Here is a 26,599-nt window from a genome sequence, read left to right as displayed (position 1 = left end):
ATATCAAATGGCAAAGTTTATTAACTAAATGCATTTATGGCAAATGGTAATGAAACGCGTTGAGCAACATCAAAGGCTTCATTTCCAATTGGACTGCCGTGTAGTGCGGATCGCAAAACGGACAGTGTGCGTGTGAAATAAAAAGAAGAAGCAAACAGAAATTGAACAAATTGTTTAAACTAAGTGTCTCTCAGCTGTGATCTGCATACATACAAATCTTAATGTATGCTATTTAAATTGTGTGTAAACAAATGTAACTTGCTGTTTGTTAAGTCTCTGTGTCTGTTCGTTTTAACGTGTACGCAAACATTTCTGTATTTTAATCAACTTTGATCAATTGCAACAATTACCAAACAAGAAAGCAAAGAAGACAAAAGTAGACAGCGTGCGCGCATTGCCAAACTAACGGTGCTTCAAGTTGAATTCCCTTTTGCGCTGGCATATCAAAAGCTGAGCGAATCTAAAGCAAATGCGAAAAACAACAACAACAACAATGTGCAAGCGGTTGACAGTTAACGGTTAATCCATATTGAAACGCAAAGCAAAGAACAAGAAATAGAAAAGGAAAACAACTAATTGTGAGCTGTATGTGAAGTTTTGAGTGCTTTTTAAAACGAAGAAAACAATTTGTGTGTGTAAAATATTTAATTAAATATTACAAAACGGAGAACATTGAATAATGCAACTGAGAGTGCATCCCACTATGGATTGTAGCGGCCGTTCAACCAACAACATTGAACGTGATTCCGATTTGGGTGACGATCTGGTAAGTGAACTAGAATGAATAATATGACTAAGTCAAACTAAGGGCAGATTAAAACTTCACTTGAATATGACATATGAAAATTTCGCTGGAAATGACGCTATTTATTGTTATTACTGTTAGTACCTAAATCAATTTACAACAGCTTTCGTTATGGCATAAAATTCGCAGTTAACAAATAAATAAAACTAATATTTGTATTACTGTAGCCTGTTAAAAATACAATGTATTTTTAAATATAATATACATTATTAATTTTATTTATTTATAAACAAAAAAATTGCACACACTGTTGTGTTTGCCGTCGGCACAAATATTAACAAAAGTTATTTCACCAACACACGCACACACACACGCGCGATCTCTCTTTTGCTCTTAAGCTGCTCTTACCGGTTATCGATGACTAAAAGCTGAAAGCTTTGTATTCATGCAATTCTTGTTGAGCCTTGGACGGGAATGGGAATGGGGCTGGGGTTGGGGCTTTGTTTGCAGATGATTCGAAACGTAATTATAATGTTCAATTGTTGATTCAAAATTAAGCAGAGGCGAGTGTATTACTTATTGGTTATATTTTTGTTTTTTTGTCTTTCTCGCTGTTCCTTTTTGGCGTTCGGTTGTTTTCGTTATGTTTGCCAGAGAGCCGTTAAAAGGTGACATGCTAAATGGTCGTACAACGTATTTATAATACGCACACACACACACAGATACACACACACACATGCATGGTTAAGTGCATACACACAGAGCTCATATAAATACAAATAGATTCATCTGTTTGACTGCGCTGTGTAAACCCCACCTGGTACCCCTTGGTTCCATCTCCATGCTGGGTAGGCCTCTGAGCTGGGATCTCTCGCTGGTGTGCACCTTTCCATCAATTGAAAGATCTCTTTCAATTCAACTCTTTGATGGCGTTCATATGTAAATAAATTGTTCAAATATTTGCATTATTTGTTAGTACCTTAAATGAATATTAAATGGGTTTTATTACCTCTCTACCAAGCCAACCCATTATGTGTGTGTGTGTGTCTGTGTACTTTGATGCTGTGTGTGTGTTCTTCAATAAAACTCTTGTTAGGCCTTTTTGTTTTTCTTTCATTTTTATTCCATTGTTGATAGACAGTGTGCCGCGTTGATCAACAATGAGCCAGACTTTAAACACACACACACACACACATATTAACACTCAATTCAATCCAACAACTTGCTATTTACATAATTTTTAATAGCTTCACCTTTTGGTAATGCCAAGTGAAAAAAAAAAGAATTGATCAAGCAAGTCTTAAGGGCCTCCAAATATTTTTTAGCTTGACAAGCTATTTTTAAAATTAAACGCATTTACATTAGCAATAATAAAAAAGAATAATTTGTGCAAGCCTTAGTATAAATAGTGGCTAATTGTTAAAAATGTTCCAATTGAAATAACAAATATATTTAAAAAAGTTTGTGCTAGTACAAAAAAATAAATTAAAATCTGTTATATCCACTTTAAATAATTTCCTATATTTTTAATTTAGTGCATAAATAATAAAAACAGCTTTCAATTATTAAAATAAATTATGAAATTCATATTTTTGCAGCCAAAACAACGAAACTTGTTACACTGTGCATTATTATTTGGTCATCCACCTACTTCTTGCGCTCGCTCTCTCACTCTTTGCACATTCTTATTCCCATATGTGTCTCGTTTCTCGCTTGTCACTGTCTTTCTTGGTTTCCGTTTAATACTTTACATAAATACAAATCGTATAAAATTCCTCATTTGGGTTTTTGTGTTAATTGAACTGGCTTCGATCCATCGATGGTGTTTGGTGTTTGGTAGCAACAATGAGTGAGGGTGGTATCAATTACCAGAGTGGACAATTTGCCAATTGTCTGGGGCTGCATGTGGGTGAACTTTAATTAACCTAGCGCGTCGGGCTATGCGGATATATCAGATTTAAAAATATAAAAATCTTATGTGCCGCCTATGCTGGTGTCAATTCGCGCCTGCGATTTTTAATATCAGATCGCAATCTCTCGCTCGCTGGCATTTGAAATCCTAGTGGCTGGACTGTATATTTTCGAGCAAAAGTCACGATTAAACAATAATGTGGGCTGTCAAAAAGTCATAAATTTTTAAATGAAGCAAACGGACAGCGAACTGCAGCGCTCAGTTCATTAATGCTGCGGACATTAATTGTTTAAAGTTAAATTTAAAGATTGTGGGTTGTGATTTTTGAATTGTTTTTAAATTAAATCAAGCCAAGAGACAATTTTCCTAAATAGCTAATAGAGTGGGAAGGGTGGGGGAGTGGGAGAGAAAAAGGCAGCGCACGTGTTAAGCGCCATGAGCAGCAAAAGTTTCCCACATTAAATCATTGAGCTCCCCAACTGGCTGCTCCCGATGCTCTCACTCGCACTCTCGACTGTCTGTCTCTCTTTTTGTTTGTCTGTGTGTGTTTGGCTTTTGATTTGGAAATCTCAGTGACGTTAATTGCTGTTTTGGCTTACAGTTTAGCACTTTTGTCGGAAAAGTTGGCTTAAAATCTATTTCACTCACACTACTAGCCTCAATTTCATAACTCTATGTGTGTGTGTGTGCGTGTGTGTGAGGCGCCTAATGCACTCGCTGCCAACGTCAACGGCACCTGTTATAATTTGTTTGGCTTCTTCTACGCTGACAGCCAACAATTTGTATTAAATTCTTCGGCGCTGCCGCAAGTTGTTGTTGCATAATTTATATAAATAAATGCCCTTTATTTATATATATGCGTCAGACTTGTATAGCAAATATTAATTTAGTTTAAATACAGCCGCGCAATAATAAAAACAGCACATAAAAATTATGATTATTACAGTTGCGTTTTGTGTTTTTTAATGAATTTATGAATTATTTGCCCCAACCATAGCTAATAAAATAGTTAATTAGAAATTTGCTGGCATTGGCGCTAAAAGCTCCAAAGTCGTCGTCGCAGCTGCAAGCAGCGAATGAGTTGCGATAAAAAATAAAACACAAACACACACACACACACACACATGCATATATGCGTTTGTATGTATGCAAATGCAAGCAGCAATAACAAAATATAAAAGCTTATTATCAAAGCACAAACAACAGTCGCGCTGCGTTGCTCTCTAAAGGGCGTGGCTTTAATTGCAACTCATGCTCGCGTGTTCGCGCTCTCTCACTCTCTTACGCTCTCACACGCTTGCTTGTGTGTGTGTGCTTGGGTGTGTGCGCGTAAATGCGAAAAGAAATTAGTTGAGCACACGCTGCTGCCACTAAAAATGTATAAAAAAAAAGGGGAAGCAATGTGCGTTGGGCGTGGCATCATAAAATGATTGCATATCGTTCTTTTTTATTTAACAATTTTTTTGTAAGCAGAAGAAAAAGCAATTTAAGCTTCTTTAGTTATTGCAGCTACCAACTATTAAAAAAAATATTATTCAGCTGCCATAATTAAATAAATATAATTATTGTTCAAATTGGAACAGATTTTATATATTATATAGCCTTGATTAATTGAATGTGCCATAGCCTTTAATCTTTTTTAATTATAGCAGCAAATATAAATAAATTACCAATAATAATTATTTATCTGACATAATTTTAAACACAAAATATAATTTAATTTTGCTATAATTGAATAAATTTAGTTATTGTTTAAATTGTGACAGATTTTTTGACTAATTTAATATGCAATAGCATTTAATCTTCTTTAGTTATAGCTGCAAAAAAATTTTATTTCTCTCACACTTTGCCATAAATAAAATTCAAATTGTGACAGCTTTTAAATTAAAAAAAAAAAAATCCGCTTTTTTTTTTAGCTTTTAGCATTTTTAGCTGCATCTGCAATTCGTTTTGATAGCGCGTAGTACAGCAAACTTTAAATAAAAACCCTTTTTAGTTGTTAACCGGTTTGGACTTTAATTTTTTTTTTCTTTTTTGCAATTTTATTGTTTATGCGAAAATGTTCGTCTGGGCGTGCGTGCCAAGCGCAAAGGCAAAATAATAGTGGGTAGACTGCATTAAAGGCAATAGTTTGGAGTGTGAGGGGTCGCGGCAGGGGTGTGGGGGCTTGGCTGGGTCGCCATTATGTTTGTGTCTCGCCCGTTTCAGTTGCGCAGTTTTTGTTGTTTTCATTTTTATATTTTTATTCGCTTTATTTTTTTCCGCTTCGTCGCGTTCGCGAGCGAATGAAATTGCAAAAACACACACAGATACACACCAATACACACACACATATATGACTTACGAGCTACATGCATAAATGTATCTTACAGCTATATTTTGCATTTAAATTCTTTTTTTTTTTGTTTTCATGCGTTGTCTGGCTGCATCGTTTTCGTTTTTTTCGCGTTGCACATGTTGCAAGTCCCTTTTTGGCCCTTTGAATTTCTGAATTTTATTTCTCAAGTTACTCTCTGGGGCCTCTTGGCGGCGCGTTGAAATAATTCGCCACGGGATAGCTGCGTAAATGAGCAATTTAGATTTATGCTCGCATTTCTCTCTCTCTATACAACTAATAGCTGCATTTAAAACAAGCCGCCATTTATTATAGATACTTAACTATCTGCCATGTGCACATGTGACATACATATGCATGTTTATAATTATATATTATGTATATGTATTGTTTATAACCCAAGCTGCATGTTTATCGAGGTTACCGCCATGCTCCAAAGCTATAATTTACGCAATTTTACTTTATAGTAGCCAGTAAAGAATTAAATTTGAAAGATCTATAACTAAAATGATGTAGTTATGTTTCCTAGCACTTAAAAGACCGAACCCTATACCAATAATTCCAAAAACTAGTCAACTACTAAAACTAGTATTTGCACTTGAAGTTCTTCAAGTGAATACGCTAACTATGAATGAAATTTGCAAGTGATTTAATTGAATTGATTTAGTGCGCTTGTATATGTGTGTCAATATATAATGCTAAATTGTAAACAAAAGCAAGCTGCAGCTTAATCTTCTGCAGCATCTTCTGCCTCCATTTTGTCCAGCTTGGCGCGCACAATGCGCTGTCGCGATCTCAACAGTTCACGTCGCAGCACATTGCTCTCCGCTTCAACTGTTTGTATAAGCTGCAAAAAACAAACATAAGCAACAATAATTATAGTAACTGCTATGTTTTGGTTAGTAGCCTGAATTGATTTACAATTTGTAAAGTGTCTATTTAATGATTTAAATATAAACAAGCAGTTTTATGTGTTAAAATTTTCAATATTGCTTTGCTTTGATTTTATTACACAAGATCTCATATCAATATCGATTTCAGTTTCTATAGCAGCATGAAAATTAAAGTGAAATATACTAGAAAATTTGACGACAAGTATTTAATTTATAAGCAAAATATTATTATAAAATAAATGTTGAAATGAACTAAAATTTCAACCCAAAATTGTTATAGCTAGCAATAGAAAGAGACAGACAGACAGACAGGCAAACAGTTGCTGAGCGAGATGCAAATAGAGCTTAACAGGATATGCCCAGCCTCAATATAATCTTAATCCTTCACACAATAAACGCTTGCCTGCCCAGTAGTTGTAGCTGCTTGATCCTGTTTGGCATGCTGCGCCCATCACAGCTTGCCACCGCATGCTGCATGCCTCATGCCGCCGCCTGCTTCTACCACTTGCCACTCGGACTCGCATTTGTCGCACATTATGAGAAACTCTCAGTGGCTGCTGCTGCTGCTGTGTCCTTTTTTTAAATTAGCACGGCATGTTGCACATGCGGCACACAGACAAATTTACCCTGCAACTCACTTTAGTCTCTGCCTCTCACTCTCTTTGTCTTTTGGACACTTCGAGTCTCGAGTGTTTCCGACAATTTGTCTGTTGTTGTTATTGATAAACAGCAACAATTGAAAATTAGCTAAGTTGCATTTGTGGTCAAATGATAATAAATTAAAATAAATGCTTTTTGTCGTCGTCGCTGAACGCTTCTATCGAAATTGTAATGTTTAACTAATTAGCGATAAAAACTGTCAGCAGCAAATAAATTAAATATTCTATACAAAATTGCAGAGTCGAGAGATAGTCGAGGCCCCCATCTATACAAAAGCTATTAAAGTAAATTGCAATAAGCGGGGGGTTTGCCTAGCTTGCCCACATGGCAAAGCTATCGCTAACCACACACACACACACACACACACACATATACTAATGCAGCTTGTATCTATTACTCTCTTTACTGTGGGAGTCATGCTTAGTTCACTGCATTGGCTCTAATTGCGATTTAATGTCTTTTCGGCTTTCCTATGAAAAATGTCGGCTCTCTAGCTTTATCAATTTCATGGCAACTTGTACCTAACTGTTTATATGGGCGCTTGCCATTATTTATTTTCTAGTTTTTTACCTACTTGTTTTCTTTTTTGAAATCATTAGTAGGTAGCACTTAAACTCTGCATATAAAGAAACGAGTACAACTTATCGTTTTTAGCTGATTTATGCGACAGTTTTTGTTTCTGTTTTTTATTTCTATTTCTTTTTTTTTAATGCATGCTGGTATTATTAAGTTGGCCTCAATCGAAGACAGCTCTATTGTTATTGTCTTTAAGCTGTCAAAGCAGCAGCAGCAGCTTAATGACTGTATTTGCAGTTGTGCTAACATATTATTAACAACAATTTAGTGTTTAAGCTTCTTTTGTTCTTGTGAATTTAAATTGTGTATGCGAGTTGCATTTTTTAGTCGAAATATGCCACAAGTTATTTTTAACTAAATATAGCACTGGCTATGTTGATTTTTAACGAGAAAAGTTCTATTATTATTTTACATTTAATTTGAAAATTATCTTGTATGAAAATTGCAATAAATTTCATATGCGGAATTTTATTTTTCATTGTAATAGTCGCAAAACTTATATAAATAAAAAATGTATATGAAAAAAAGTAAATTAAACTTGCAGAATTTTGCTTTTCCATTGATGAAGAAGACCTTAAATTAAGAATGAATTAATGAATAAAATAATGAAAAAGTCTTCAAAATTATAAGTAGACTTTACAAAAAAAATATAAGTTTTTTATCTTGATCCTGCAAAGCTTGCAAACTAATTGAGGGTATTAATTATTGATATCTTTCATTTTATTTAAACTATTAATTAGTTGAATAGTTGCATAAAATGCAATTATGACCTTCAGTGCTTTAAAAAAAATTGCCTTATAGCTATAACTCTGAAGATTGCACAAGATATTTTATTCTTAAATCGAATTAATTTCAAATTTGCGTTTATAATCTTTATAATTAAATAATTCTTAGCTTTGATTCATTATTGAGAAATTTATAAATCCTTAATAAGATAAGGTTTATTATAAATACCCAATAAAGATTTTTTAAATATTTTACTTTGCACTATTTATTTAGCTTAGCATGTTTCTTATTTTTTTTTAGAGCTCTAGCAACATCTGTCTGCTCTACAATATTTGATGTATTTATTGCAATATGCAGTGGAATTTAGAACAAGTTTTAATAGCTATTGATTGTAGTATCGATTTGCGTTAATGAACTGCATCAGAAATTTGCTACAATTTGTGCATCACGCAACTTTAAAGCGGCACAAATTCGTTGTGTATTAATTAGACATTTTATAGGTGCAACTTGGCGTAAACTTGCACGCCGTTTTGGCTTGGCTCTTGAAGTGGTTATAGCCGTTGCTGTTGTTGTTGTTGTTGACCTGACTGCAGTACCACAATTATTGTTTGGGCCTGGTCAATACAAAGGAAACATCGAGGCAAAGAAAACAACAAACCGCAGCCAGTGAAGCGTCCATTGCATATTTCACATGGCTTCGATAACTTACATTAATTTGATGTACACACATACGCATACACATATATGTGTGTGTGTGTGTGTGGCAACCGCGAATTGCCAAGTTGCAACTAACCAACCAAGTTGAGACGACGCACCGATCGATGCAAACAGCAGAAATAAGCAGAAGCAACGGTAAAGAAGAGAGTGCAAAGCATAAAAGCTAAAAAATCAGACTTTGCCACATATATGTGTATCGAGTTAACCAAATGGTATTAGCAACATTTTGCCAAACCCACAAAAGCCAGCGCAGACACTGAGAAAAATTTAATGGCATAGCAAGTTGATTAATCAATTTAAGTTAAGAATTCAAACAATTTGAATTTATCCTTCATGGATATAAAATGGACTCAAGGTCGAAGTGAAAAGTGAATTTGTTGAGTGTTTAGAATATTTCTTTAGCTTAGTCTTAACATCGTGCGTACTCCAAGGATTTATCGATACAATCTTCAGTAATGTATATTAAATCAATTCAACTTTAGCATTAAAACAGTTTAAACTTGACAGATATAAAAAATTCTCAAGCAAAATCACTAAATACTAGAGATTTAAGTTTGAAATCTCTAAAAAAGTCTCTAACAAAATCAGTAGACACTAGAGATTTGAGATTGAAATCTCTCTCTATCTCTAACAATATTATAAGCATAGCAAAAAGTCTCAAACAAAATCGACGTTAGAGCGAAAAGTGAATTGGCTACATGTTTAGAATATTTCGGATCGGTCGTCCTGCAAGTATTACTCGAAGATATCTAAACAGGGTTGCCACAGAAATCTCTAGGGTTTTAAGCTTGAAATCTCTCAAAGCGAAACGTAGCAGGCATGAAACTTAGAACGATTTCATTGCTTGGAGAATTTAGCGAATTTCGAATATACAGAAATCTCTAGTGATTTAAGCTTTAAATCTCTCAAAGCGAATTGTAGCAGGCACAGAAGATTTTACCAAAGGAGTATTTAGCTATGTGGACGAGTTGCTTGCAATATTGAAAAATATCGGAAAGCTGCCAAAATCAGCTCAAAGTTTATTTTATACAGCATAAATATATTTTAAGTTTTTAGCTGCTGCTGCTTATTTCTTCATCTAAATTAAAGTCGCTGCATTTTTATTAAATTTTATTTGCTTATAAGTTATTTTTTTAAATACATTTTTAATGCGCTTTGCGTCTTTAAAATATTTTATGCAATTACTTTGCTGAGTGTACGGCCGCTTCTTTAACTTATTCATACTCATAAAGGCATTTGCGCCAACTTCAAAGAATTCTTGGAAAACTATACAAAACGCCAAAGAGTCTCCATAGAGCGCACTACCTCTCTCTCTCTTTCTCTATAACGCTTGCTCGCTCTAACCACACTTAGCCATTGTCTATGTGTGCTTTGGTTTTGGTTGCATTCATGATTACAGCAATGCGACAACGCTAAAGATGACGAAGTCGGCGATAAATGTTGTACACACACATACACATGTATGTGTGTGTGTGTGTGTGTGTGAGGCTGTGGTCCATTGCTGTTGATGATAATGATGTTGGCTGGCTGCTGAGCTAGGCTTACTTTGTTCACTGTTCAGCTTACTTTGTGTTTTTGTTGCTGCTGCTGCTGCTTGTGTTTAAATTGAAAATTCCCGATTTGCACACAGTCACAGATGCGCTTAATTTGCACCTCTCCAAATGCATAAAAAGTAAAGAGAAATAACAACAACAACAACAGCTAAAGACTGGACCTAGGCCTAGGCTTTAAGTTCGAGTCTGGCTCTGCGCTTCTTGGCCGGCCAAGCGTAGCGCACTTCGTGCCAAAGAGAGTCACGGCTGGCTGTAGCCACGGATACGCCAACACTATATAAATATATATATACTATATATACATAAAGCAAGTGTTGCCAAGTTGCCTTTTAATGGGGCTCTGGACTTCACTCTTTGCTTGATTGCCATTACCAGCCTTTGGCCCATTGTTAATTTATTAAGTGGTTGAGCTTTGGTTGTCGCCTCAACTGCGATTTGCTTGCACCCACGCACTTTTGACTAACTGCAGCACATTTGAGCTCAGCTCAGCGGGTGTTGCGCTTAATTCATTGATAGCCATTTGGCTTGGCTTGTTGACATAAGCGCCGCCATCAATTGATCAACGTTCTTGTTTATTAAACTATTTATTTCTTTGCAGTCCCATGGCGATCGCACCGACGATGAGCTGCGCGACTGCGACTCCGTCGACGGCGAGAATCAGCATCATCATCAGCTTAGCGCCAAGGCGGCAATTGCAGCGCGTCTCAGTCACACAGTAGCCGGCGGTGCGGCAATTAATTTCGCCAGCCCCGAACAGCAAACGGATCTGCCACTCAGGTGAGCTTAGCTTTGACTATTATAACTATTAGCTTATAATATTATTTGTTTTTTTTTTTTTTTTTGCAGTCACCATCATCATCAGTTGCCGCCAAATCATCCGCTGAATGCTTTGGGCAGCTTCATGGGCATCAGCGGTCTACACAGCATTCCAAATCTTCAGCACAGCGATGTGCTGGAGAAGCTCAAGATGCAAGTGCGCGATATGAAAGTTGGTCTCATGGTGAGTGCTATAAATTCAAACTAAAAACTAAACTATGTTAACTGCCGAGGGCGAATATTTTGAATATTTCCCAGTAAAATGAAATCAATTGGTAAATAAAATGTTTACAGTGCATTTAATATTTCTAAAATAACAAAATTCAATAATAATAAAAATAATAGAAAGGACATGCTATTAAAATAAACTTAAGAAAGAAATAAAAAATATAGCAAAAGCTTAAAGAATAATAATTAAATGAAATTGCAAAGCCAAGGACATTTTTAATAAAAACTAAAGAAGTTTTTTAAAAATGTGTAAAGACAGCAACAATTTCTAATCAAAATTTAATAATAATAAAAAATAATAGAAAGGCTTATAAATAAATATACTTTGCTATTAAAATAAACTTAAGTAAGAAATAAAAAATATATGAAAAAGATGAAAAAATAATAATTGAATGAAATGGCAAATCCTAGGGGTTTAATATAAATCAAAGAATTATTTTAAAATGTTTAAAGACAGCGACAATTTCATTTAATGTTAAAGTCTGTAATGAAGAAATGAAAAAAAAACTTTTTATGGTATTCTGAAAATGTTTTTCATTTCAATTTTATGATTCCAAAAATCATGTAATGTCAGGCTGGTTTTTTTTTTTGTTTAGATCTTTGGCTTAAAATTAAAAATAATAATAAAAAATAAAGGAAAGGCTTTGCTATTAAAATAATCTTACGTAATAAATAAAAAATATAGAAAAATATAAAGAAATAATAATTAAATGAAATGGCACTTCCTAGGGGTTTAATATAAATCAGAGAAGTTCTTTCAAATGTTTAAAGACAGCGACAATTTCTAATCAAATTTAAGCTTATAAGCTAAGTTTTTATAATAAATGTTAAAGCCTGTAATGAAAAAAGGAAAAAAAACTCTTTATGTAGGAGGAAAAAAAACTATTTATGTAAGTCTGAAAATATCTTTTTATTTGAATGCAAATTTTATTCCAAAAATCATCAGGCTAAGGTATTTTTTTTTTATTTTTTTGGTTTAGATATTCGACAAAATAATATTTCAGCTATAAATAAACCTAAATCTTCTTAAAAATTATTACAATAATATTAGGAAAATATTAAAAAAAAGGTAATGCTGAAAAAATTAGTTATTATTAATAGCAATAATAATAACTCTTGTCACACATAATTATTTCACCAAAATAGCTGCAGAATCTCATATTAACTCAAGTAGACGGTAGGTCAAAGCTTCAAATTAAATAAAGTGTTGAAAACAACACTAAATTTTGCCCTAAAGCCAGCACCATGCATAATTTTATGCCTCGATTGCTGAAATTGAAAACAGAAAACAAAGCGCAAAGTACAATGTGCACCAAAGGGTTAAGCCCCAAAGTCAGCGCAAAGTTTAAATAAATTTTTGTTTAATTTTTTTATATGTCAAATATTTTTATATCAACTAAATCAATTGAGCACACTGTGCATTGTGATTTGGAATTTTAATCGAAACGATATCAAATACAAATAAAACCAAATTTTTGGAGCCCATGAGTCATACAGCTTGTGATTGCTTGCAGGAGCAGGATTATGCAGCAGCGGCGCATGCGGCAGCCTTTGGAGCAAATATGTTGCCAACGACCATAAATTCGGCATTTCCGCTGCCACACAATACGGTGGCGGCGGCGGCGGCAGCTGCAAGCTTTGGGCATGCCAACAATGTGGCAACAGCGAGCAATGGCAGCAGCTACAATGGAGCAGCAACAACTGGAGCAGCAGCAGCAGCAGCAGCGCCAGCAACAGGTGCGGGCGTCGCCAGCAATGCAGGCGCAGCTGGAGGAGGAGGCGCCACAGCTGCTGGCAATGGACATGCATTCTCATTTGCATCACCCACAGCGCCCAGCGCCAAAGAAGGTAAGCAAACTGTTTAAATTAATGAATTAAATTAAATGTTGTTAATTTTATCGCAGCTAATTCGGCATCAAATTCATCGACATCCAGCGAAGCGAGCAATTCCAGCCAGCAAAATAATGGTTGGAGCTTTGAAGAGCAGTACAAACAAGTCAGACAGGTTAGTACTCCTATGTGTGTGTGTGTGTGTGTGTTAGTCAATTAAATAACTTCAAGTAAACAAGGCTGAGTGACGCGCGCTCAAGCTCAAGCCCTGTGGGTACAGCAAACTATCAATTAAGCAACTAATAGCCAACAACTTGAACCAGTTGTTACCAAACTAAGCAGAGCGGGATGCGCTGAGATCCGAGATCTTTGCTTTACTTTGATCTCGCCCTGCAGCTGCTACAAGTATAACGCACTCGTTAGCAGTTCCGGTTATTGCTCAGCTCAATTGAGCAATTAATGCAGCATATTTATATATATATATATTTTGGTGAGAAAATGAGCAGTTTTTATCTTTAAGATGCTGCGCTTTACGCTTGAATGCAAAGACAGCGGGATAAGATTTTGCTTAAACATTTTTAGCCAAATGCGTGTGAAGCTTGCAGCTTGGCCAATTCATCAAACAGCCCGCAGCAGCAGCAGAAAAAACTATAAAAACTTTAACCCTTTGCTGCGATCAGCGCTTCACGCTTAACACCTTCAAACCGGCTTAAGCCACCCCAGCTGCGCGAATTTATATTTGTGGCATGCCACAAAATGGCGCACATGCAACACAACAGACTAGTCGTCGCTTTATAATGTTAATTAGCAACCATTTTGTATTTTTAGCATATCGAAAGCTTTAAAAACAAATTCATGCGCCCCGTTACACGCCCACACGTCAGTCAGACCGTCAGTCATTCAGTCTAGCCCAGCCATCCATCCATCCATCCAAAAATATTATTTTAGTTTATATATTTTGTACTGCCGCCTATGTTTTAGTTTTCTTATATATATTTATGTAAAATACGTTTTGCTCTCATTAATCAATGTCAATTATCTGTACATACTGAATAATTATGTTTAATTATAGACCCCAACGCGCTCAAAAAGCATTTTCCAATATTATTTTTATTTTTCGCTCTCACTCACACACATACACTCAGTTTGTTTGTGTGTGTGTGTCTTTGAATTCTACAATTCTTATTTCCTCAACGTAATCTATTTAACTTTTTAATGCAATTGCCTTTCCAACTCAAGCGCGTGTTTTGCTTTTGCTTATTATTTAGTGTTAATAATTATAAATTTTATTACCGTTTCGTACAAAAGGCAATTGTGCAAAATTGTTATATCATTTGTTGTTAAGCACTCACAAGTAATTAACACACATGCAATACACTTTAAGCACTTAATGCATATTAAATAAATTAATTTTATTGATTTTTAGCCTGCATAAATTAATAGCAGATATGAACTATATTAAAATGTTTAATTAATGTTTAACTTTTTGTTGCTATGCGCTAGAAAATTAATTGACAGCAAATAATTTGTAAAAATCCAAGTTTAAGTCTTAAAAACACATTGTTTCAAAATTTTGCACTTTCTTGCATAAAATGCAAATTTAGACTTAGTTAAGTTTACAAAAATTTTAATAAGAGACTTAGTTTCATATTATTTTTTAGTACAAGCTCCACTTTTATTTCAACTAAAATTGTTTCAAGCATTGAACATAATTTTGTTAAATTTATTGCAGTTAGTTGCAACTAATTTTGATCTTTATATAATATTATTTATTATTACTTTCATTTTAACATTTAGTACAAGCTCAACTTTTAGTTGAAATCAATTGTTTCAAGCATTGAAAGTAATTTTTGTTAAATTTGAGCAGTCAGTTGCAACTTATTTTGCACTTTATATAATATTATTTATTATTACTTTTATATTATTATTTAGTACAAGCTCAATTTTTAGTTGAAATCAATTGTTTTAAGCATTGAAAGTAATTTTATGCAGTCACTTGCAACTTATTTTGCACTTTATATATTATAATTTGTTTTAAATATTTTAATTAATTTTTATTAACTTTTATTGCCATAAAGTGTATAAATTTTAATTAACAACAACAAAAATTTGCTGTTAAAAACCTTAACAAATTTCAGTTAATTAAACTGCAACAAAATAAAAAAATCTGTTCAACAGATTTTCAATAATAAGTGTGAAATTCTTAGATAAATATGTGCACAAGACTAACACATGCGCACACTTGTAGCGTGTGTGTGTGTGTGTGTGTGTAAAAACTGGACAAATTATGAGCAGATCGTCGGGACACATGCGCACATTGAGAGCAAACAGGATCAGCAGCAGTTTAGCTATAACAAAATTTGTCCACTCAATGCCATATGCAGCGATAGCTGTTAGTTATAAATTATATATACACACACACACACACACACACGCACACACAAACGTACAAGTTTAAGAATTTCTTAGAATCAAGGATTCAAATTTCAAGCATAGTCTCGATCTGCTTTAGGTACTAGCGACAAATAAGTGAGATTATTTTTATAACCTAAAACCCAAAAATGTGCGACGTATGCGTGTGTGTGTGCCTGTGTGTGTGTGCCATGTGCAGACAGCGGTGGTTATAAAAACGATTATGATTGGTCTAGAACTTCTGTTAGGGTATTTTTATTATTTTATTACCCCAGGATTTGTAGGCCGTGTGTATTTTAGTGATGCAAGCCAAAGAATTTCCTGAAATTTGTGCGCTGCAGGTTTCTCGTTGCCACACAAGGGTTGCCCACAAGCGAAAAACTTCATTTTTATATTGAAGTGCATACATATGCATATATTAATGTAAGCGGCGCTGCCTGCTGTGTCTGTGTGTGTGTCATTTGATTTGCTGCATGCAGCGCAGCGTTGCACTCACTGCGGCGTTTTCAATATTTTTAGTTGATAAACGACCTTTGATGGCGTTGCATCGTCGCGTTGATCAAACGTTTAATATAAAGACAGCAAATTGTTAATAAAAGTGTTTAAAACTAAGCAAAATGTTGATATCCGAGGATCAAATACAGGAGGTGTGTGTGTGTGTGTGTGTGTGAATTTTAATTAAAAGCAACAAAATCAACATAAACTGCAGCACAATCAAGCAAAGCAGCATAAAATATATGCACATATATATATATATATATATACATATGTGTGCTTGTGTGTGTGCTTGCAACTCTTGTGGGCGTCGTGCATCATAAAATACAGTCGAGCCAGTCGAAGCGTCTTGTTGCAAGCTCCACAAATCGAGAGCGAGAGCCAACTTGGCTGTCTGTCTCCCAGTCGCGTTTTAAATCATTTATGCGGACGCAGTTCATCAACCATTCGCATTGACTTAGAATGTGCACCCAGCCTCAAGCTCAAGCCTGCGTCTTGTAGCTTTGGCTTTCAGTCTTTTGCCTTTTGCCTTGTGCCTTGTGCAGTAGGCGGAAAATATGATGAATTCCGAATTTGATGAGTTCACTCAGCTGTTGTCATTAATTTTATACATATGCGCCAGAGAGACACACAGCAGAGCGAGGCAGCAGCATAATAAATGCAGCAAGTAACTCCTCTCTAGCTAGGCGAGGTTAAAGTTCAAATCACAGACAGACGCGGAGTCGTAAAATAAAGAATTTGCTTGCGAGCCTAACAAAGTTCACTTTGTTTTTAATGCTAAGCAGTAGTTGAAAATTATGCAGCCAAAAGATTAAAATGCTCAATGGCGATGTTTTTCATACGCTGGTCATTGGTTTAAGCCAAAATTAAGCGATACAGCTCTTTCAAACATGGCCAAGAAGTCTACCAACAATATAGAACGCATATGTGCGCTATGCTAAACCCTCAAAGGTTTTTATATTCAGCAACTAGCTTATCAACGTGCATTGTATGCGAACTTGCCCCTGCAACAAGCAGCAGCAACAACCCCCAACTTAACCACCACGTGCCGCTGCCGCTTAACATTGTCTATTGTCTATTGTTAGTAACAATAGCGCTGTAGCTCGCTCTCGCTCTCGCTCTTGCCACCATTTTGTGCAAATCCATTGGCCCAAAAGTCAAGTAGCTAAGCACAAAGGCCACAACTGTTGTCTGTGTGTGTTAGAGCGTGTCTCTATTATATTTGTTATTAATGCTATAGCACATCTCTATTCTATTAATTATTAATTCTATATGTTATAAGCTTTTACTAACTTGCTTACAATTTCATTTGCATTGCAGCTCTATGAAATTAATGATGATCCCAAGCGCAAGGAGTTTCTGGACGATTTGTTTTCGTTTATGCAAAAGCGCGGTAAGTTTAACTAGCTTATACACTTTATTTTACATAAATGCTTGGGCATAAAGTCTACCAATGTATGCAACAGACAGCGACAGACGATTGGACGTTTTCTGTCTGTATGAGCAACAAAAACTCGAGCTAGAACAACTAGAGCAACCAAATTTGATATGCAGTTACTTTTATTTCGTAGGCAGATTGTTTTTATATTTAAAATTTTATTAATACACTTTATTGTACAATGGTTGGGCAGCATAAAATCGTTTCAATGTGTGCAACAGACAGAAAGCGACATATATGCTTGATTAGCAAGACAAACTGCGTTGATTGGGAGCTGTTCGTCTGTATGAGCAACGAAAACTCGAGCTAGAACAACTTGCCAACCCAAATTTGCTATGCAGCTACTTCTATTTTATATGTAGCTTGCTTTTGTATTTAAAAATTTAAATTTATAAAATTGTAATTAAATTATTGGGCAGCATAAAGTCGTAGCATTGTATGTAACAGACATAAGCGGCATATATGCTTGTTTAGCAAAACAAACTGCATCGATTGGGCTTTATCTGTCTGTATGAGCAACGACAATTCAAACTAGAACAGCTAGAGCAATCAAATTTGCTATGCAGCTACTTCTATTACATATGCCGCTTGTTTTTGTATTTAAAAATTGTGTTTACAGCTGCTACTTCAGCCGTAAATAATCAAAAAGCGCATTAGAAACACAATATTTGTTTAGTTTTAGCTTTTGTGTGCATCAAAGTGTATTATCAAGCTGGCTGCGCGCAATTTTAAACGTCGCTTGCCTCTTTTTGTTTGCATTGAATTGCTCTTGAGGCTCAACTGCATTTGCATTTGGCTGACTCAGTCTTAAGAAAGTGTTGAAGTGCTCTTCTGAATTTTCCTTCTACACATTTCGTTTGTTTAGACGCAAATTATGTTAATTGTATAAATTTTCACGGCACTCTTTTGACGTTTTTTTTTTTTTTTTGATTCTCTGTCTTCTGCACTTGCATTAAATTATGCATTTTTTGTCACTACAAATTATTGTCAGCAACTGAAGAACACTTGCCTCGCCTTCGCTTCGCTCTCTCTATAACAAATCGGGGCACATATGTTTGTGTGTGTGTGTGTGTGTATTGGTACTTAAATGCAGCGCTATTTTTGTTTACCAAATGTGCATTTTTGTCATTAATTATAAGCATTAACAATTGCACTTTTCACAAGCATGTGGCAGGCAGTCAACTCAGTCAGTCAGCCCAGCAGGCAGTTCGTCAGTCACAGCCGCAGCCACAGCCACAGAAAAAGCTTTTGGCATACATATGAACGAACATTCAGCAATAACAAATTGCCAACTACTTCCTGTCTGCGCCAGCAAACGAATCTCCACTCACACAACAACAAAAAAAAATTGGAAATTATATGCTTAAATTGTTTAGAGTTTATTTCAATAAATAGCAAATAATATTGCACTTAAAAATGTCAAAATGATTATGGTTATTGCTTAAACAAATATTATTCTATAAATGCTAAAAATAATTATTAAGTGTAACAATTATTATTAGGTGTAACAATTATTTTTAGCATTTATAGAAGGCAGATCACATTATTTTTATTTTATTATAAAAATGTAACATATATTTAATTAACAAAGTACATGAAAAAAAATATATCAAAGTAAAAACTGCTACATTTTTTTGTAGTAGCTCAAATTTGAACATTTAAAAAGTTTCTTTATTTTCAAGCATAATAATTTTAATGGTTAATTTTTGTATTAAAAAAATTAAAATACTAAAAATAATAATTATATATTTATAAAATACAGAGACAACATATAATTTATTAACAAAGTACATGAAAGTTTGATGCCTAAAATATCAAAATAAAAATAATAAAATTAAAAAAAAGCAAAAATTTTTTGTAGAAGCCTGCAGCTTAACTTTGAACGTTTAAAAGCATAATAATTTTGATGCTTAAGTTTTGTTAAAAGCATTTAAATTAAAATAAATCAAAAATTTTTTTTTTCAGCTTAACTTTGTCCATTTAAAAAGTTTATTAACAAAGTACATGAATGTTCGAAGCTTAATTTTTGTTAAAAATATCAAAATTAAAATAATGGTCAGTTTTTTTTTAGAAGCTTGTAGCTCAACTTTGATCATTTAAAGAATTTCTTTATGTACTACCTTAGCACAAAAAATAATATGAATAAAATATGCTCAAGCGATTTTAAAGCTTTCATATTTTAATTTGTAGTGTATTTTATGTGCTTTATGTTATGAATTTTGCTTGCATTTTTTGTTGTTGTTTGCATTTAATTTGTTTACATTTGCATATGTGTGCCAAAGCAAAAGCCGCGCAACGCATTTGCAAACGCACGTGTGTGTGTGTGTGGCAGGTTGTTGTAGCTGCCACACATACAGCTTGATTCGTAGGCAAAGCTTGCCACACTTAGTGCTTGTTGCTGTTATTTAATTTAGCGTGTCTTACACACAGATAAAAAACTAATATTGAACTAATACATAATGTTGGGCAGATCACACACACAGATACACACGCACACACACACACACACATGCAGTTAGCTGAGCAGCTTGACAACTTAATGGATTTTAATCTGTCACATGCGTTCAAAATTTGACAGCATAGTATATAAATATATATGTATGTATATGTGTGTGTGTGTGTATATGGGTGTGTCTAGTCTCTATATAGATCGTTGGCTGTTGATATTATAACTAAGTATATAATGGAAATTATGCTTATGCTGCATCTCGCTCCTCAGTCGCTGTCTGTCTCTTTCTGGCTTAGACTGTTTGTGCAACAAAGTGCGGCGCAATTCTTAATTAAAAGACGTCAATCACATATCAAGCAGCGAAGACGAGTCGCTATTTTTATAAATAAACACACACACACACATAGACAACTGACAGACCCTTGCCAGATCCACAATATTCAACCCGTAGTCAACTAAATCATTTGTCAGTCGCTCAGTCTATCGAATTTCCTTAGATTTTCCATTAAAAAAAAGTCAAGCGAACTAATGCATAAAAATAAATAATAAACAGTCTTTAAAACGATTGAGCATTTTTATAATATATATATGCATATGTGTGTGTGTGTGTGTGTGTGTGTGTGCGTGTCAGACGCGTTTAGTTCGTTGGCCTGCAGCGCATAATTTAACAATCTCTCGATCGACTTGCAACAAAGTTAATCATTAAATTGCTCGTGTGCCACAACAAATGCAATCGATTGAGTTCGATTTACTGCTTCACCCTACTCTACTGCACATTTGTTTATATGCATAAAAAACAACAACAACAAATGTATTTTCATTCAATCAACACGTCCATCAACAAGTTTGATTGATTCCTTTGGGCTCATAAAATCTCAAGAGCCAGAGCCTTTGGGCACAGTTCCACTAAATGATATTCAACGTATTTATATGCGTATTTGTATTAGTATAGGCAGCTGTGTGAATTAGGGAGGGGGTAATGACGTAGGGGCAGGGGGAGGAGGGGAGCTAAACGACTACAAAATCGAATTACTCACGTAGCCGGAGCACCAGCAATTATGCAAGTTGATTTGCTTTTTATTATGCGCCAGTTTTTGCGCTACAATTTAGAGCGAGCTTATTGATTCTTAAGCGAAGCATGTTGCTTGCATAGATAATGAATAAATTGAGTTAAAGAAATAGAAAAGTAGATAGACTAAGTATTATAGAATGCTCATTAATAATAATAAATGTTGAATATGCAGCAAACTTAAAATATTGATATTGAATATTAAGATATTTTTTTATATTCTTAGAAAATTAATTTGGAGAAATGCCTTCAATTTTGGATATTTGTATATTAATGAATAATTTTGGTATATCCCTAAAATCCTAAAAAAAAAATAATGCAACAAAATCTTAATTTTTTTATAATCTAATTTGAATATTTCAATCTTTCGCATTCGTTTTTGTATATTTTTGATAATCTTAGAAAATTTATTTGCAGAATTGCTTGAATATTCATTTGAACATATTTTATTTTTTTGAATTTTGCTGATAAATAATTTTTACAATTCAAAATGCAACTAAATCTAAATTTTTCTATAATATAATTTGAATATTTAAATCTGCTGCAAATATTTTTGTAAATTTTTGATATTCTTAGAAAATTTATTTGGAGAATTGCTTAAATTTTAAATATTCATTGAGCGGCAATTCAGCATTTGAATATTTTTTATTTTTTTGTATATGCCCAAGTTTTTTACAATTCAAAGTGCAACAATATTTAGAGTTTTCTATAATCTAATTTAAATATTAAAATTTTCTGCATTCGTTTTTGTAAATTTTTGTTATACTTAAAAAAATTATTTGCAGCATTGCTTAATGTTTAAATATTCATGCAGTTTCAATTAAACATTGGAATATATTTTATTTTTCTGCATATTGCTGGCAGCTAAGAATAATATTTCTAAACTTCCTTAAGAATATCTTGAGTTTTTTTTTTTAATATTTGCGTGCCTGTAAATTGAATTTGCAGCGCATTCAAAATTCGTTGCAACGCCGCTTTAGCCTTTGGCCAAATTGTTGTATGGCCTTTTTATTTGTTGGCTGGGTCTGGGGCGCGCACAAATGATGCGCTCTGGGCAAAGCAAATAGACAGGCAATGGGCATTGGGGCGTTCGACGTGCTAGACGTGGGCGTGGCACATGAAAATCAAATAATACGCAATGCAAGATAGAACTGATGCCCAGAGATCATTATGATCGGCAACGATGATGATTAGCTGCCATAAACATATATCGACATATGTACAAACATGTGTACGAGAGTGTTTTCGACTTTTTTGGATTTATTTCTGTTTTTATCGCACTGCTGCCTGCCTGCTGCACTGGATGGAGTCAGTAGTAGGCAACTGGTGTTAATTGCCCCATGGCCAAAAAGAAAAGCAAGTGTGTTGAAGAGTGGGGAGGGGGGGGGTGCGTAATAGCTCAACAAGATACAAATACGATAAATCTGTTTTATGGCAAGTTTTAATCGTGTCTTCGGCTGCTTGCTGGTTGCATTTTAACAAGGAGAACATTCTGCATGCCACAAGTGGAAATTTTATGGCTCAAGCTAATTTCAGTTTCAAAAAAAAAATGATGATGATGATTTTTGTTGTTGCTTTCTTTTAATTTATGCAGGCACGCCTATCAATCGCCTGCCCATAATGGCCAAATCGGTGCTGGATCTATACGAGCTATATAATCTGGTTATAGCACGCGGCGGTCTAGTCGATGTCATCAACAAGAAACTCTGGCAGGAGATCATCAAGGGACTGCACTTGCCCTCGAGCATAACCAGCGCTGCCTTCACACTGCGCACACAGTAAGTAAAGCGAGAGAGAGAGAGTGAAAGAGTGAAAGAGAGCGCACATTGCTGGGAAGAGCAAACAAACTGAGCGACAATCAAACATTGATCAAGCCTCAATCGAACGTTCGTTCAGCTTGGTAGAGATTTTTTGCCTGCATCGTTTTGTTTGTTCATTGCCTCGTCACGTTTCGTATTTACACGTTAATTCAACATAAAATCTACGACAACAGGACCCCAGAGCAGCAACAGCAACAGCAACAACAACTATAACAATATTTTACTTGCACTTCGCTTGCGCTTGTTGTTTATTAATTTTATGCATCTTTTGCTTTTGCGCAGATACATGAAGTATCTTTACCCATACGAGTGCGAGAAGAAAAATCTGAGCACACCAGCCGAACTGCAGGCGGCCATTGATGGCAATCGACGCGAAGGCAGACGCTCCAGTTATGGCCAATACGAGGCCATGCACAATCAGCTGCCACTGGTAAGTGCCCCACACTCTATAAACTGTAGCCCCAACTAATGTTTCATTGGCTTTGCAGACGCCCATTTCGCGACCACCAGGCATGCCCGCTGGGATGCAACAGATGTCACCGCTGGCGCTGGTCACACACGCCGCCGCCGCCAACAATCAACAGGCGCAGGCAGCGGCTGCTGCTGCTGCAGCTCATCGACGTCTGATGGGCGGGCCAGCTTTTGGCCAAATGCCAAATTTGGTCACGCAGGAGATTGAGAATCGCATGATGGAGTATCTGCAGCTGATACAGGCCAAAAAGGAGCAACAGAATGCGCCTGGTCTGGGCAATGCGCATACACATCAGCAGCAGCAGCAGCAGCAACAGTCGCTGCATCATCATCAGCAACAGCAGCAGCAGCAGCAACACGTAAGTTTATAATTTAACTATCAATTTAAACTTTTAATTTATAAACTATTTATAAACTATACAGCGTCAACGCTCACAAAGTCCAGAGCTGAGCACACGCGATGCTTTCAGCGCTCAAGTGGCACTTTGGCAGATGTATCACAATAGCAGTCCAACTGGCTCAGCGCACACCTCACCGCAGCAAAGGTAAGTCGAGCGTTAGCGACTAGCTGAGACGCTGTAAATTAATTTTGAATTAAATAAACAGCAATCAATAGTTTGAGCATTAAGCTGTGCTATAAAATTTGTATAAATTGCATAAAATGTATAAAATACGCGCATTTGTAGTCTACTGTATTTATAAATTTTTCTATGATTTGTTAGCTCTTTTGCAAGCTGTAGCGCCATCTGTCGTTTTGAGCAACAGGGCTGGCAAAACATGTAACTTGTGCTTGCTAAGCGCTATGGTTTGAGCCTTTGGTGTAGGTTTGTGCACTTGCTTAATTCAAGGGTATAAGAGTAATTATTTTTAATTCATTGCAAGGCATATTTTAAAACAACTAAATGAACAGCTAAATATATATATATATATATATATGTTTAATTATTTAAAATAATAATTAAAATTTGAGCATACATTTTTTTTCATAAAAAATGCTTGTTATTGGTTTATGTATCAACAATCGTTACAAGTTTGAAATTTCCCTGCAGATGCGACTCAAAAATTGCTTCAGACTTATTTGCTGCCTGGTATTAGACCCAGAACTTAATTAAGTCAAATGATATTTGTGCGTAAGAGTCAAAAAAGGCGTGGCAGAATTCATATATAATATATATAAACAGTATTAGTCTAATTGTTTCGCTGTTTGTTTCTGCGTCTATATCCCAGAGTATACAGTTTATTTTTGTTTAGCTTTAATATTTTTAATGTAACTTGCTCATATTTCATGCATTAATTACTTGAATTTCTTTATTTTTGTTATTTTAGGGAAGCTTTGAACCTCTCTGACTCACCGCCCACACTAAATCTGAATCACATAAAGCGCGAGCGTGAGCGCGAGCCCACACCTGAGCCCGCAGACTCCGAGGAGATGACGCATCAGCCGCCGCCAGCGAAGCGTGTGGGCAGCGGTCTAATGCCGCCCGGTTTTCCTGCCAATTTCTATTTGAATCCGCACAACATGGCCGCAGTGGCTGCCGCCGCGGGCTTCCATCATCAGGCCAGCAACAACAACAACAGCAGCCATCATCATCAGCAGCAGCAGCAACAGCAGCAGGATGCAGCCTCAGAAGGCGAGCCAGAGGATGACTACGGCCATGCTGAGCACAATACCACGGGCAACTCGTCGTCCATGCATGACGACAGCGAGCCACAGCAGCTAAACGGCCACCACCACCACAATCATCATCATCAGAATCATCTGGACAAGTCAGATGACTCGGCCATCGAGAACTCGCCCAGCACTTCCACAACAGCCTCAGCTGGTGGCGGCGGTCATCGTCACAGCTCGCCCGTGTCCACCAAGAAGAAGAGCTGCAGCTCCGGCGGCAAAGCGCAGTCCAGTGGCAAGGACGCGCAGTCGGAGGCAGGCGATGGCCCCCTGGAGACGCTCAGCCTGCTGTCGGGCATGCAGTTTCATGTGGCACGCAATGGTGAGTAAAGCGAACTGCACACATCGTGCTCATTATTTATGCAAAATGTTCTATGCACTAGGCACGGGCGCTAATGGGGAACAGCAGCTGATTGTCAATCTGGAATTAAATGGCATTAAGTACTCGGGTGTGCTGGTTGCCAATGCGGTCAGAGCAGCGTCCACTGAGAAAACAGAGCCCAAAGCGGAGGTTTCAAATGAGCAGGAGCCCACGCATGGGGTGGCCAACGAGTTGAATCATGAGGCCAGCGAGGAGCTGAGCCAAACTGCAGCAGCAGCAGCAGCAGCAGCAGCAGCCGTTGTGGAGGACGAGGATGAGGAGCAGACAGAGCAGCAAATGTCAACAGATGCCATTGTTAATGGAGGCGTGGGCGTGGGCGTGGGTGTGGGCGTGGATATGGCCACAGCGCTGCTAAAGGATGCCGTTGTCAGTTCATAAAGTGTGGCTACAATTTAGAAAAATCGCAAACGAAAGGAATACCAAAGTCATATTTTTCAGAAAAATAAAAAAAAAAACACAAGGCATAGAACAGCGAGTGACTTTACTCGCTAGTTGTGCAAGCAACTCGTTAGAGTGAGTTAAAAGCAGTGAGACTCGTTACCAACACATTCATCAACAACACACACACACACACACACATATATATTTAAAGCCTATATAGTTGATAGCATATATAGCATGTCGCGTAGTATGTTCAATTTCCAATTTTTACTTTTTTTTGCATAAAAGACAAGCTTGCGGACATTGTATTTATTTCTAGGCTGCTAGACTAAGATGACTTTTTGAAAAGAAAATCTTATATATATATAAAATACAAATTATATATAAAATACACATTTTTATCAATTACATTTAGTTGTTAGGCTACCTAAGGTCATGCCACCCACGCCCACACACACACACACACACACACGCATCTATTATTTTATATTTTAAAATTCACAAAAAAAATCTTTAAAAAAAACAAATCTATTGTGTTAGGCTGCAAAGCTTGTGTACATATCAATAACTGCTATGTAGTATACTATATAACTAAACTATTATGTAATTCTAAGCACACACACACACACACACACACATACATACACATAAATATTTGCGATTAAATGACATCAAGCCAGACGCATAATCCAGAGTAAAGTAGACATTAAATTACAATTATGAGCCTAAAAGCATAAAGCATTCATTATACGACTATATAAACTATAAAAATACTATAATTATATGTACGATATATATGTTTGGTCAACGCAAAATCTGTTTAAGCAAGGGCACTACTCTTCACTTCCTATATATTATATATACTACTATATAAAATGTATGTTTGTAATAATTTAAGACACTTCTGTTACCACAAAAACAAAAACTACTCCAAAGCCAAGTTAATTCTACTTACAAAATATTGTAAGCCCAATTGCGTTCAATTTATTGAATAATAAATCTATTTAATTTTAGCACATAAT

General features: G+C 35.7%; 1 protein-coding gene across 2 annotated transcripts; it reads left to right on the top strand.

Moving 5' to 3' along the window:
- LOC108597548 (protein dead ringer) lies at positions 1 to 26,599 on the top strand. Of its 2 annotated transcripts, none has more exons than XM_033293123.1 (12): positions 1 to 766; positions 10,716 to 10,894; positions 10,964 to 11,117; positions 12,682 to 13,009; positions 13,066 to 13,166; positions 17,219 to 17,291; positions 22,449 to 22,632; positions 22,957 to 23,104; positions 23,163 to 23,504; positions 23,569 to 23,690; positions 24,472 to 25,136; positions 25,198 to 26,599. In XM_033293123.1, the coding sequence occupies exons 1-12, from the start codon at positions 680 to 682 to the stop codon at positions 25,572 to 25,574; spliced, it is 2,760 nt and encodes a 919-aa protein (XP_033149014.1). In that variant the 5' UTR covers positions 1 to 679; the 3' UTR covers positions 25,575 to 26,599. The 2 variants fall into 2 exon arrangements, with proteins under 2 accessions (XP_033149014.1, XP_017839645.1); XM_017984156.2 differs by having other exon boundaries at positions 2 to 766; positions 12,676 to 13,009.

The sequence above is a fragment of the Drosophila busckii genome, chromosome 2R (genome assembly GCF_011750605.1).
Source record: "Drosophila busckii strain San Diego stock center, stock number 13000-0081.31 chromosome 2R, ASM1175060v1, whole genome shotgun sequence".
Classification (NCBI taxonomy): domain Eukaryota; kingdom Metazoa; phylum Arthropoda; class Insecta; order Diptera; family Drosophilidae; genus Drosophila; species Drosophila busckii.
This window is presented reverse-complemented; position numbering and strand designations above follow the sequence as displayed.